The sequence below is a fragment of the Saccoglossus kowalevskii genome, chromosome 3 (genome assembly GCF_978046115.1).
Source record: "Saccoglossus kowalevskii chromosome 3, keSacKowa6.1, whole genome shotgun sequence".
Lineage (NCBI taxonomy): Eukaryota > Metazoa > Hemichordata > Enteropneusta > Harrimaniidae > Saccoglossus > Saccoglossus kowalevskii.
Window position 1 is genome coordinate 44,221,802 of NC_140643.1, and position 13,732 is coordinate 44,235,533.

At 36.2% G+C, this 13,732-nt stretch overlaps 1 protein-coding gene across 1 annotated transcript; it reads left to right on the plus strand.

Annotated features, from left to right (window-relative positions):
• Positions 1-4,175: 4,175 nt before the first annotated feature.
• On the plus strand, positions 4,176-13,528 carry LOC146748009 (uncharacterized). The gene is made up of 3 exons (XM_085497252.1): positions 4,176-7,343; positions 8,462-8,621; positions 12,030-13,528. The coding sequence occupies exons 1-3, from the start codon at positions 4,231-4,233 to the stop codon at positions 12,165-12,167; spliced, it is 3,411 nt and encodes a 1,136-aa protein (XP_085353378.1). The 5' UTR covers positions 4,176-4,230; the 3' UTR covers positions 12,168-13,528.
• Positions 13,529-13,732: the final 204 nt, after the last annotated feature.

Genomic DNA, 13,732 nt, shown 5'->3' on the forward strand with positions numbered 1-13,732 from the left:
TGACATAGGCGGTTTATAATAAAACGTGTATTATCACATTCATAGTGAAAAAATGTAATACATCGAAAATGTACAGAAAATATAGTTATCGTAATCTGTCATATCGTGAGCAGCGATTTAGATCCACCTGGACATCCCAGTATCCTAGTTACCTCGGGCATGCGCATTCGCATTTTTCTGAGTTAGAACGCATTGGCGGATTTAGATGGGGGCCGCGCCCCCCTTATTTTCAACAACTAACAGGGCTTCGCGCCATCAGCGCTCGCGAACTTGGCATTAGGCCAACCTATCGCCCCCCCCCTATTCCAGAATCCTAGATCCGCCCCTGGAAAGCTTATGCAAGAGCGAGATTGAAACGGGATCTTGGTATCATGTCACCGCAGTTGCAAACCCCAAGTAATGTACCTCTGGTTATGGGTTTTCTACATGTATTTCACAAATTTCATCTTTCCGCCATATATATCGCATTACAGGAGACGTTTCAATACCATGAAATGAACTTCAGTTTGAAATAGATTATTTGATTACTACAACTTGAAGAGGTACTTGAACTGAGGATCTGTTTGGTAGTAATTAAACTGTATATGGTATTATGAGGTCGGTGTAACACGACATCGTTATATTCTAATTGTACTTATTAAATTTGAAGAGTGTCCCTGTGGATTGGTGTTAGTTAAAGGGCGGCAGTCGTCGAGCCGCGTCCTGTTCGATATGGGACTCATAGCGACGTATACAACGCGTGTAAAATACATTGTTTATTTACATGAAATTCGAACACGTGCTGCGCGACAACCACCGCGCTTTAACGCACAAAACATGTAAATGTAAGTAATTTTTAAACTCATAGTTGCTGTCGACATAGGAAGTAAAGTAAGCAAATAACACCGAATAAACGGCAAGGTAAAGACTATGTCTAATTATAGTAAATACGTACTGCGTGCGTGATTCGAACCGGCGCTCGCGTACGGCACCTAATCGCCTAGCTTCACGCCACTACACGTCTTCCCCTCGGCCACCGGGCATCCCCAAAAAAAGGATGCTTAATAACCGAGCTTATTACGTGCAGAGAACGTGAAACCCGTCCACGCGATACGCGCCACACAGCATGGCCAGAATGCGGCAAAGGCCTTCAGATCTGGCTGTAGTAGGATGGTGAAAGTAATGGTACAGCATTTTAACAGTGAATAAGTACTGAGAAATAATTATTAAACTCATAGTTGCTGTCGACATAGGAAGTAAAGTAAGCAAATAACACCGAATAAACGGCAAGGTAAAGACTATGTCTAATTATAGTAAATACGTACTGCGTGCGTGACTCGAACCGGCGCTCGCGTACGGCACCTAATCGCCTAGCTTCACGCCACTACACGTCTTCCCCTCGGCCACCGGGCATCCCCAAAAAAATGATGCTTAATAACCGAGCTTATTACGTGCAGAGAACGTGAAACCCGTCCACGCGATACGCGCCACACAGCATGGCCAGAATGCGGCAAAGGCCTTCAGATCTGGCTGTAGTAGGATGGTGAAAGTAATGGTACAGCATTTTAACAGTGAATAAGTACTGAGAAATAATTAAAAATTATTTTAAAATTAATAATTAATAATTATTTCTCAGTACTTATTCACTGTTAAAATGCTGTACCATTACTTTCACCATCCTACTACAGCCAGATCTGAAGGCCTTTGCCGCATTCTGGCCATGCTGTGTGGCGCGTATCGCGTGGACGGGTTTCACGTTCTCTGCACGTAATAAGCTCGGTTATTAAGCATCCTTTTTTTGGGGATGCCCGGTGGCCGAGGGGAAGACGTGTAGTGGCGTGAAGCTAGGCGATTAGGTGCCGTACGCGAGCGCCGGTTCGAGTCACGCACGCAGTACGTATTTACTATAATTAGACATAGTCTTTACCTTGCCGTTTATTCGGTGTTATTTGCTTAAATGTAAGTAAGTTTCCAGCTGGTTTTCCCAAAACTAGTAATTAATTTTGAGTTTCAAAACTATAGACCAAATACTAGGTTACCAAATAAAATATTATGGATCCCGATTTTTTTTTTTATTTGGAGGCATGTGTACGCCAGGAATGCGTGGACAGTATTCTCAGTAAATATGCGCAGAAACGTCAGCGCATTAACAAAATTAAATGACGTTGAGGGCAGTATCACTAATGCATGAGATGTGTGAACTGATACGTTATGACACATATTGTTGAGCGACTCCATCACCCGGGGGGCTACTTCCACATTAAGTGGGTAGGGGTGTGCAGCCATTTTTTTCTATTTATATACCCCCTTCTAAGCACAGTGTTTTCAGCGAAAAAAAAAAAAAAGCTCACTACTTTCGCAACCAGTGAGCGCATCCGGGCGATGCATTTCCCGGTATTTGGCTTTGAATATAAGGACCTGTGAAAAGTAAATAAATTATAAACACTTCTAAACCAAACCATTGATAAATGACCACCCACTTCTAAACAAAATAACGTGAAATGACACCCCAGTCGGGCGGCACATACCCGTATTGCACTTTTATGCAAATAACCCCCCCCCCCCGGGCTCCATCACTGGTAGACAATGTCAACCAACCAATGTGAATTATATTGTAATTGGTAAAAAAATATATGACATTACAAACAGTTTTCTCTGCGCTCTAAAAACATGCATATATGTCTGTTTCGTTTTGTCTATTTTGCTAACTTGAATAACGAACGTTTTAGAGGTAACACCGAAAAACTTCTCAGTTGTTGGACATTGCGTATCAAAATGAAATAGTGAAGATAGTGAAGTAATTAATATATTGCTTGACTGCCGCTATCACGTGACAATAAACTCGTTTTCACTAATTGCATGTGGTCATCGTGAAAAAAGGGAGTTAGGAATTTAAGCTACGTCGTGTAATTTTTTGTCGCAGTGTTTAAATTTACACTGAAATCCGTCACACCGTACGAGCCCAGGAAGACCATTATTACATTAAATTTTACAGCATATGACACAGCAAGTCATTCATAACATAAGATTATTTGTAGTAAATCTCTTTGAACCAGGGTAATTTCACGTCGATATTTGCGCAACTTAGATACTATTATTATTAATCTTGCAGACGCTTCGGTGCGACGAAAACCGTTTTGCATTGTTACAGTACCGTGTTATACATGATACACGAGTTATATCTTCGAGATCAGATGATGATACACACATCTCACAGTACTATATAATTTACATGTTCAATGTTTTCTTAGATATCATTACTAGGTTTGTACAAGCATAATTCAGACTGTGAATACATGTTTGTGAATGCGAACACGAGATTTAATCCAAGCAATCAAACTAAGTTTATAGTATCATTATTGCCCTCCTAAACACGCATCGTGCGTAATTTTTTTTACATAATATTAATAATAATAATAATAATCTTTATTGCATAATCATATCCGTATTTGGATATTGACTCAGAAAAAGAAAATTACAATAAAGATGAAAAACTGAAGAAGTAACAAAATGGAAGCGCTAAAATTGAATAGAATAGTAATAAAAAAAATAGTTTATTTATTTAGGGGCAGCTGGTAGTTTTTTGAAATAATTTTTTCTGGCACTGAAACAATTATAGATGTAGCTTGCTAGTTTTGTTATTTTTTGGCTGTTATTGCTTGTTAGCATTGTAATCAATTTATTGGTATTTGTGTTGTTGCAATGTATTCAATTTATTTCCTTCAACATTTCAGTTCTCTCATTTTCATACAGCTTGCATTCAAGTAAGAAATGCATTTCGTCTTCAATCTCATTTTGGTCGCAAGCAGTGTACTTTCTACCACTGCAAGGAATATTTTTGTATCGTCCTTTCTCTATTTCTCTATTATGGGCAATAATTCTTAATTTTGTTAATGCTGCTCTATGTTTTGCATTTGTTAGTACTGATGTTAGGTAATTGTCATACTGGCATTTTTTCTTTAGCAGTCTATATGTACGCAGCTTATTCTTTTGGTTCTTAACACAACCAACGGCATTTTGGTATATCGATTTGATTAAATTGTATTTTAGATTTTGTTTCACCTTGAATCGACGCTCGGGACTTGAACTAAATTGAAAAAAAGGTAATTGCCGAAAACGTGTTGTGTGCCCTCTTGCGGTCAAACACGAAAACTTTCTTTCAAATTGAGGCTACAACTTTCTTGGACATTGAACTCAAACTGACATCTTGGATTTTGGAAGTTGGTTGTGTGAATTTGTTGCGTTGTCGTCATGGATTCAAACTGGCCTGACGGCGACACCGAGTGGAGACCAAGTGCTGCTAGACGAGGACAATACCAACACAACGACGAAAAACCCTACATTTGGACTGTGACCCGGAAAGATGGCGAGGGTCATATTTCACCAGTAACAACAGACCGACGAAGGGTTGCAAGTCGCGGCAATTCGGATGATCGACGCAGTGAGTATACTTATGTTCACGTCACTGATAATATGTCTTACAAGCGTGATTCGCATTATTCATCGACGTCTGAATACAAAAGCGATCAACCAGAATATGACCAGAGACGTTTTGTTTTTAACTCAGACGTAAATAAAACTTGTACTGCTAATAATAACGAGACTGATGAACGTATAATTTCCAGGAAACATGAACGCATTGCTAATGCTGGTCGAGGTCGTGGGCAAATCACGTCACCGTCACTTAGAACGACTTCGCACACACGCTCGCATAAACCAAGGGATGATTTATTAGTGTCTAATCGTGAGAGTGGCTCGTCAGATAGTGGCAACAGTGACTTTCCCCACGTGGCAAAGAAAGTGAGAACGCCACCTGTCAGCGGGGCGTTTGCAAATTCCAAAAGTATGTTGAATCAGCTAGTTAAAAAGCAGGTGAGACAAAACAGTGTTGTGGATTATGCGACTAAACCACTGTTTGCTTCATATTCGGATAAACAAGTGAAATCACAAGATATAATGCCATCTAGTGCTGTTGGCAAAGTAAAGAGACCCAGTGTACTAAAACCACAAAATGCACCATACCGTCCATATTGTAGTACACCCAATGATACAAGCAGACACGAGCTTGATACACCAAGAAAAAGAAAAAGAATTGGAAATAAAGCTTGCATCGAAGATCAGATTGACCCCATGGAGCCCTCTGATGTTGAATTGTTTGAAAGTGATAAGCATTTGTTTTATGTTGATGCTTCCTGTGACACTGATATTTCAACAAATGAATCAGTTAAAGAAAGTACATTGAACTATAGGGATTCTGTAGTTGATAAACGATTGATATTCGTCGGCGACAGAGATGAAAACAGCAGCACTGTACCTCGCACTAGAAGACTGTCGGCTCTTGATCAGCTAACTGAATCCTATTGCCCAACCGACAGTGAAAGCAGTAATGATTTTGGTGATGATGTAGCAACGCTAAGTCAGGATTTCAGTAGCCAGGAATGCTCCTCATCAACAATTCTGGATAAATTGATTTCTGAGTCACCATCGACATTTGTTGCACATAGCAACATATCGATATCATCTATTACTCCAAGCAGACCTTTGGCGAATATGAAAATTACTACACCAAGTAGTTCTGCTCATGCTGAGTCTAATGCTTGTATATCATCCAAAGATGATATAATACCACCAGTTTGTAGGTCTGCCACAAGGGGTAACAATTCAACTGCTTTCTCAAAGATGTATGACCCTATGAAGTCTGCAAGTAACCACAAATGGAAGCCTCTGTTTCCAACAGAATCAACAAGTCCCACACCATCCTATCAGTCTCAACCTAGACAGACATCAGATTCTCTCAACAAGAATTGGCTGTATGAGAACAAATCACCAAGGTATGAATATAAACCTCCTAAAAAGCCCCCTTTATTGCCTCTACCATCATCAGTAGTAGATGACCAAAGAAAAAACATTTCACAGGCAAAGGGTAAGCTTCCTCTTCAGCCTTATCAACTCACTAGAAAGCCACCACCGTTATTGAAATCTTTAGATAAACATGAAAAAAACATTTCACAAAAAAAAGATATGAATCAGGCTTATAAAGCATCATCAAATCCACCATCCTTATTATCTCTACCACTGCCAGCAGCTGAACCTGAACAGTCCATTTCACAAGCAAAAAGTCTGTATCAGCCTTACCAACCATCTCAAAGACCGCCTCCCTTATTACCATTGCCATCAAAAAGTCATCATGAGGTTTATGAAAGGTCAGACCAAAATGCCTCGAAGTGGTGTGTCTCACATAAAACAAGCAATAAAGAAAGTTTTCCCAAAAAAAGTGGTCGTAAATGGTTGTATGCAGATGCCGCTAGTAGTGAAAGTGACGACGACTCATCCAGTGATTTATCAGAATGTAAACAGAATGACACTGGTACTTCATACACAAGTAGTGACACATCACCACCTCGCCGCAAAAGATCTTCCAGAGACAAATATGAATCTTTGAGGCACAAGAGGTCATCGAATTATGATGTTCCACCCAGATTTAAGAAAAAACACTTTCGCAAAGAGAGATCAGAGTCTAGAAGAAAAACAAGCCGCTGTGATGGTGATGCTGATGACTTGCTTATAGAGCAGCGAAAACATTGTAGAAGAAGTTCAGTCGATTCATCAGATAAATCACCAAAGGAACGAAAAGTAAAGTCTGTAGTTGTTGAAAGGAGCACACATAGAAGTAAATGGGACAGTCCATTCCAAAGATACAACCAGCCGATGCAGATTGACACGAAAAACATGTATTCCCCACTCCGTAGCAGACAAAATTACAATCCTAGCTATCAAGCTAAGAATGCACCTTCTCCTTCGTTAATTCGTTACAAGAGCTATCGTCCGTTCAACTCCTCTGATTTTGGCGAGGCTCCTTTCCTAGACACCCATTGTCACATTGATTATTTATTTCACAGAATTAGCTTCAGGGGGACTTTTGCTAAGTACATTTCTGAGAATCCATTTCCTGCTAACTATGACGGTTGTGTTGCTATATTCTGTGACCCTGATGCATTTTACAAAGAAATGTGGAAAGACCTGCTGAAGGAAGATAGAATCTGGGGTGCTTTTGGAATTCATCCACATGCTTCTGATGAGTACTCATATGAAATAGAGGAAAGGATCAAAAAAGCACTAAAACATCCAAAAGCTGTGGCGCTTGGTGAAATTGGACTTGACTACTCAGACCACTGTAAATGTGACAAGAAAATTCAACACATGATATTTAAGCGACAATTGGAAATCGCTATCGCACTTGACAAACCTGTGGTGATTCATTCTCGGCAAGCTGAGAAAGATACACAGGAAATTATAGAAAGCATTGTGCCAACTGATTATAAAATTCACCGCCATTGTTTTACTGGTACTGCCGAAGAAGCCAAGTAAGTGTATTATTACTGATAGATCTATTGTATATATGTTATTACATTAAATTGCTCTTCTCAGCGTTATGTGACGATAATACAATTACAAATTTGTTGACAGTCATCTACATGTAAATATACTATTTATGTATATAAAACAAATAGTTGTCATACTTAATAATAAAATAATTAATTAACATTTTCAAATTACAACTACCCGTATGTAATATCGTCCAATTTATGAACAAATGGATTGCTATGAGTAATCCAACTAATTCTAGTGAGGTCAATCATTGTATAGGTCATCACACTAGTTTACATTTTTATCGCATTCATGTGTGTAGTTAGCAAGAATCAGTCATTCACACCCGTAGATAAAATGAAGATGCTTCTGTTACGAAACACTCATGTACGTGCCCATTTCATAGAACAACTCATGGCCAATGTTATATTTGATAAGGGAGAGACATTTATTGTCATACATTCACATGCTGGCTAAATGTACGTAAACAATGACGTCACAATACGCAACGACCTATAGGTTATAGGTTATAGTGTAGTGCATTCAACCTCATGTTCACAAGATTCCTATACAATATTTCCAATTTGCACTGACTTCACAAATCTCCCATTTCAAATACATACAAACTTTGAGGGATTAACTTGATAATATTACAATTATATTTTTTGTTCCGAGTAATCTGTTGTGTTGGCATAAAATTACATTTGAACTTGACATTATAATGCTTGGTTATTTCCATGTGTGTGGTAGGGGTTATTACCATCTAATATTCTGGAATTAGGTTTTAATGCTATGTGTATGAATGTATTGCAAGGAAAATGTATAATGGTGTATTTACACACATGTATCGAGATGATGTGTGCACACTAAACTCTATTAACACATTTTTGATGTGAAATACTTTTAAATTATTTTTACTTTTAGTTTGTTTAGATCAGTATATTTTAATTTTTCATTTCCATCAGTTCCTAATATGCATGTTTATTTGATATTGTGTTAAATATCTCAACAATATTCAGCTTCTGGGCCATTTAAATGTTATTATGCAGATTTAAGCCAACTGGAATTCTGTTGTACAGTGTGTATTACTAAAAATGAATTAATCTTATTACAGCCATATGTTATCTCTGTATCCGAACTCTTTTATTGGACTTACTAACTTGGTATCATATTGGACAGCTAAACAGGTACACAACACTGCCGCAGAGATTCCACTAGATAGAATCTTACTAGAAACAGATGCTCCATTCTTTGTGCCTCAACAAGTTAAAAAGGTAAGCAATCATAGCTTTTTATTTGCTGACTGAACTGAACACAAAGGCATTGATATTTTCATTGTTTTGACTGAACTGAACATAAAGGCATTGATATTCTCATTGTTTTGCTGACTGAACTGAACATAAAGGCATTGATATTCTCATTGTTTTGCTGACTAAACTGAACATAAAGGCATTGATATTCTCATTGTTTTGCTGACTGAACTGAACATAAAGGCATTGATATTCTCATTGTTTTGACTGAACTGAACATAAAGGCATTAATATTCTCATTGTTTTGACTGAACTGAACATAAAGGCATTGATATTCTCATTGTTTTGCTGACTGAACTGAACATAAAGGCATTGATATTCTCATTGTTTTGACTGAACTGAACATAAAGGCATTGATATTCTCATTGTTTTGCTGACTGAACATAAAGGCATTGATATTCTCATTGTTTTGACTGAACTGAACATAAAGGCATTGATATTCTCATTGTTTTGACTGAACTGAACATAAAGGCATTGATATTCTCATTGTTTTGACTGAACTGAACATAAAGGCATTAATATTCTCATTGTTTTGACTGAACTGAACATAAAGGCATTGATATTCTCATTGTTTTGACTGAACTGAACATAAAGGCATTGATATTCTCATTGTTTTGACTAAACTGAACATAAAGGCATTGATATTCTCATTGTTTTGACTGAACTGAACATAAAGGCATTGATATTCTCATTGTTTTGACTGAACTGAACATAAAGGCATTGATATTCTCATTGTTTTGACTGAACTGAACATAAAGGCATTGATATTCTCATTGTTTTGCTGACTGAACTGAACATAAAGGCATTGATATTCTCATTGTTTTGACTGAACTGAACATAAAGGCATTGATATTCTCATTGTTTTGCTGACTGAACTGAACATAAAGGCATTGATATTCTCATTGTTTTGCTGACTGAACTGAACATAAAGGCATTGATATTCTCATTGTTTTGCTGACTGAACTGAACATAAAGGCATTGATATTCTCATTGTTTTGCTCCACCTTTTGCTATATTTATTCAATGCTCTAGTTTGGACTATTGCTGGGTATTTTTGAATTTTAGTAAACCTTTTAAGTGAACTGAAATAATCATCCACCAATGTCATATTTTTATTAATTTCATACAGTTATTTTAAGGAAATATATTCTGAATATATTTTTCACATCTGTAGTTAAGCCATGATCATGTCCTCACGAAAACTAATAAAAAAATTAAAATGATATAAAAATTCCTGCTTACCAACCGAATATTTTTAGCTCTGTCGTTAGTTTTGTTGAGTGGAGCTTATCATACAAGTGATTGTCTGGTGTCGTTCGTCATCTATGTCAACATTTTACTTTTTGACTTCTTCTTGAAAACTACAATTTTTATTGCTTTTATACTTGGTGTATACATACCTCGGGCAGACCTCTCTTAGATTTGTTCATTTTGTTATGATATGTTTAATTCTTTAATTTTGATAAATATTTTGGTAAAAAGTGATATTTTCTACATCTTGTTAAAAACCGCAAGTCTGATTGCTTTGATATTATACATATATAGGAACTACAGGTAGACCTCTCTCAGATTTGTTTATTTCGTGATGATATCTTCAATTTTCTAATTTTGATGAATATTTTTGACATATTTGGTGAAAAGTGATATTTTGTGATGATATTCTCAGTTTTCTAATTTTGATGAATATTTTCGACTCCTGTGTGCGAAGCGCAAAAAGGGAATCTTTGCAGTTTAATAGTGTTTCTGGCTCTGTGTGTCTGTTCCACTGATATCTCAAGAACCATACATTGATTTTTGATGAAACTTGGTGCATAGATGCTCTGGGCCAATGCGCAGATTTGACTAGGTTTTGGTAAAAATTCATGCATATTAATTACCTAATTTGCATGATAATTAGCTGATTTTTAGCTGTTCCATGATTGTTCCACTGATATCTAAAGAACCACTCATTGGTTTTTGATGAAACTTGGCACATAGATGCTCTGAACTAATGCGCAGATTTGGGTAAAAATCTGTGCAATATTAATTACCTAATTTGCATAATGATTAATCAATGTTTGGCTTTTCCACTAATATCTCAAGTACTAATTATCACATTTCAATAAAACTTGGTACATAGATGTCATAGGACACTGCACAGACCTGATAGTTTTTAGTGTAATATAAAAATTGCGCAAAAGTGGGGAGTGGGCACTTGACCGGGCATGGGATCTAACGCCGTTGAGTACAGTAGGTACTACATGTGGACCGCTCTCAGATTTGTTCATTTCGTTATCTCTTCAATTTTCTAATTTTGATGAATATTTTTGTCATTTTTGGTAAAAAGTTATATTTTCGACTTCTTGTTGAAAACTGCAAGTCTGATTGCTATGATACTATACATATAGGTACATGTACCTCAGGTAGACCTCTCTTGAATTTGTTCCTTTTCTAATGATATCTTCAATTTGTGTTTGGCATGAAAGTGTTGCTATCCATTGCTGCATTACTTTAGCCATAGCCTGATTTAATTTGCATTTTGTCATTCAGCGGGTGGTATGCGTTTCCAAGTTAAACAAATTTCAATCAAATTTTATCGACAGACTGCATTTTTGTCAAAAAAATTAAATCACAAAATTTGAATACCATCATTTTACTGATACACATAGTTTTTAACAGATCAACTACAAAATGGCTGATGGCTTATTTTAAAGAAATGCTGTTCTGGGTCATATCTTTGGCATGCCTTCACCAATCACATTCAAATTTCACAATACAATGTACATCATATTATACATATATACATGCATTTGTTTTATTTATGGTAGCTTTTTTAATGTTAAAAATGCATCAAAATCTACCTCCCCAGAACTGGATCTTGGTTGTGCATGGATATGTTCAAATATGTTCATGCAGATTTGGATGCACTCTACAGAATGATGTAATCTAGCATCATACTAATAAACCAACTTAACACATTTAAATAGGTCATTGCTTTCTTCAACAATTGTATTAATAATATTTTTCATACATAGTCCATTCTTTATTTTGGAATGTTTTGTATTTATCTCATAAAAAGATAATAAAATATCACAATACCAATGGGGTGGGGGTGTCTTTGTCATTTTCAGTGACTTCTATTTCAGTCTGATCAATACCTGGTGATTTGTGAATCCAAACAGGATCCTGGAGGTTTTGACTGTAAATACTGTATTTCTGATAATGAATGTATTTATGTAAATGACAGATGATCCGAGTGTCTGGTTATAATAAATCTTATGTCAATATTCCAGTATACAATGAAATTGTTGTTTCACATGTGCAAATATGGTAATTGTTGTACCCGACTGCTAATCAAACCAGTAGTGACTGTATCCAGTATTTTCTTTGCAGAATGATAGGAGTGTGAGATGGGCCAATCCCGGTATGGCAGTGTATGTGGCACAACGGATTGCAGAATTAAAAGGATTAAGGCTTAATGATGTACTTAGACAAACTAGAAAGAATGCCAAGAAGATGTATGGTGTATGATCTCTGTATACTGTAACCGTCCTCATTACAGTGTTAGGAGAGAACCACTCACAGTTTATTGATTTAGAAAAAGCTGGGGATCCCTTAACTTAGTAGGAAATCATACCTTCATTGATAGTTAATTGTATGCTAGAGAGTTTACAAATTCCTTCAACCTGGTTTCTTAGCAACACTGCTCAAGATGCGTTTTGTTAACATTTAATTTTTTTTTATTTTTTTTTATTTTAAACATGTCTTAAATAGGACATTATCCTAATTTCAAGAACAAATTTTAATGGTAAAGTCACCATTTCCATGACCATTGTTCTGTCTAAACATGTATCAGAGAAATAAATGTGGTCTTATCGAGAAACCAGAATGATGTCTGGTATAAATGACTTTATTGTAATATCATCTGATTTACTTAGATTATCCTTGCTTTGCACACTGGGAATCTCTAAACTATTATGACACATGGTTGGTCTAATTTATCACAATCTGAGGTTTTGACCTCTACAGTATTGCTATTGTCTTATTTCATTTGGAGATTACATAATTCCCTGTGCTGCAGTTCTATGGTTCAGCTTTGACCATTGAAGATGCCCCGACACTGATCAGTTCCGAGGCCTATTGTGACTTGCATAATATACATAGTTTGTAGGTATATTGTAAAGGTCTCAGCGCTCAAAAAATATGAAAATTCTATGGATATTGAACTTTGAAATATGCATAAATTCTAGGCGTATTTTAGAGGGCTCAGAGCTTAAACCATGTGTTACAACCAGAAATAGTAAATTCTGCTATTTTTCATTGATGCAAAGAAAAATATCATACATTGAAATAGTGAGGATGAAACTAAATCCTATTTGAAGTTATCATGGTTATAAATTTTAATTTAATTTAATGATCGATAGTACCTCGTGGAGGCCTACCAGACTTCTTTTCAATTTCATAGAACACTATGTTGAAGTAAAATAACATTTTCGTCACTTTTTAAAACCTAGATTTTTTTAAATAATTCAAGGTAACAAAAATGACCCTATCATTCATGACTTGAGACTTAATATATCTGCTATAGAAACCATTTGTAAAAGTTTTTACTTTATCGACAACTACCTTTCATGATACAACCATCATTTTCTTGAAAAAAGTAATTGTCATTTGTTGACCAGGAGTATACTTTATTGTAACATGAATAAATTCTGGGTATTTTCCTTCATGTGTGGGCTTCTTTCTTAAAGTTGCATATATCATTAGAATATGCGACTTGCACAATATCAAATAGAATTGAGTTTATTATTATTACTATGTGTTTGGTCTTTAATTCCTGTTGATATTGCTTATTTTATGCAGATTAAAGTGTCTATTCAAACTTAACTGAATCAATGTACCAAAATATTTTCACCAAAAGAATGTTCAAGCTGAAATCAAGTTTTGTAGAGTACATGTTACCTTTCCCTGTCTGGTCTTCAGCTGAGGATAAAACAGTGTTAGCCACAGTGGCTATCTTCAGCTGAGGATAAAACGGTGTTAGCCACAGTGGCTATCTTCAGCTAAGGATAAAACAGTGTTAGCCACAGTGGCTA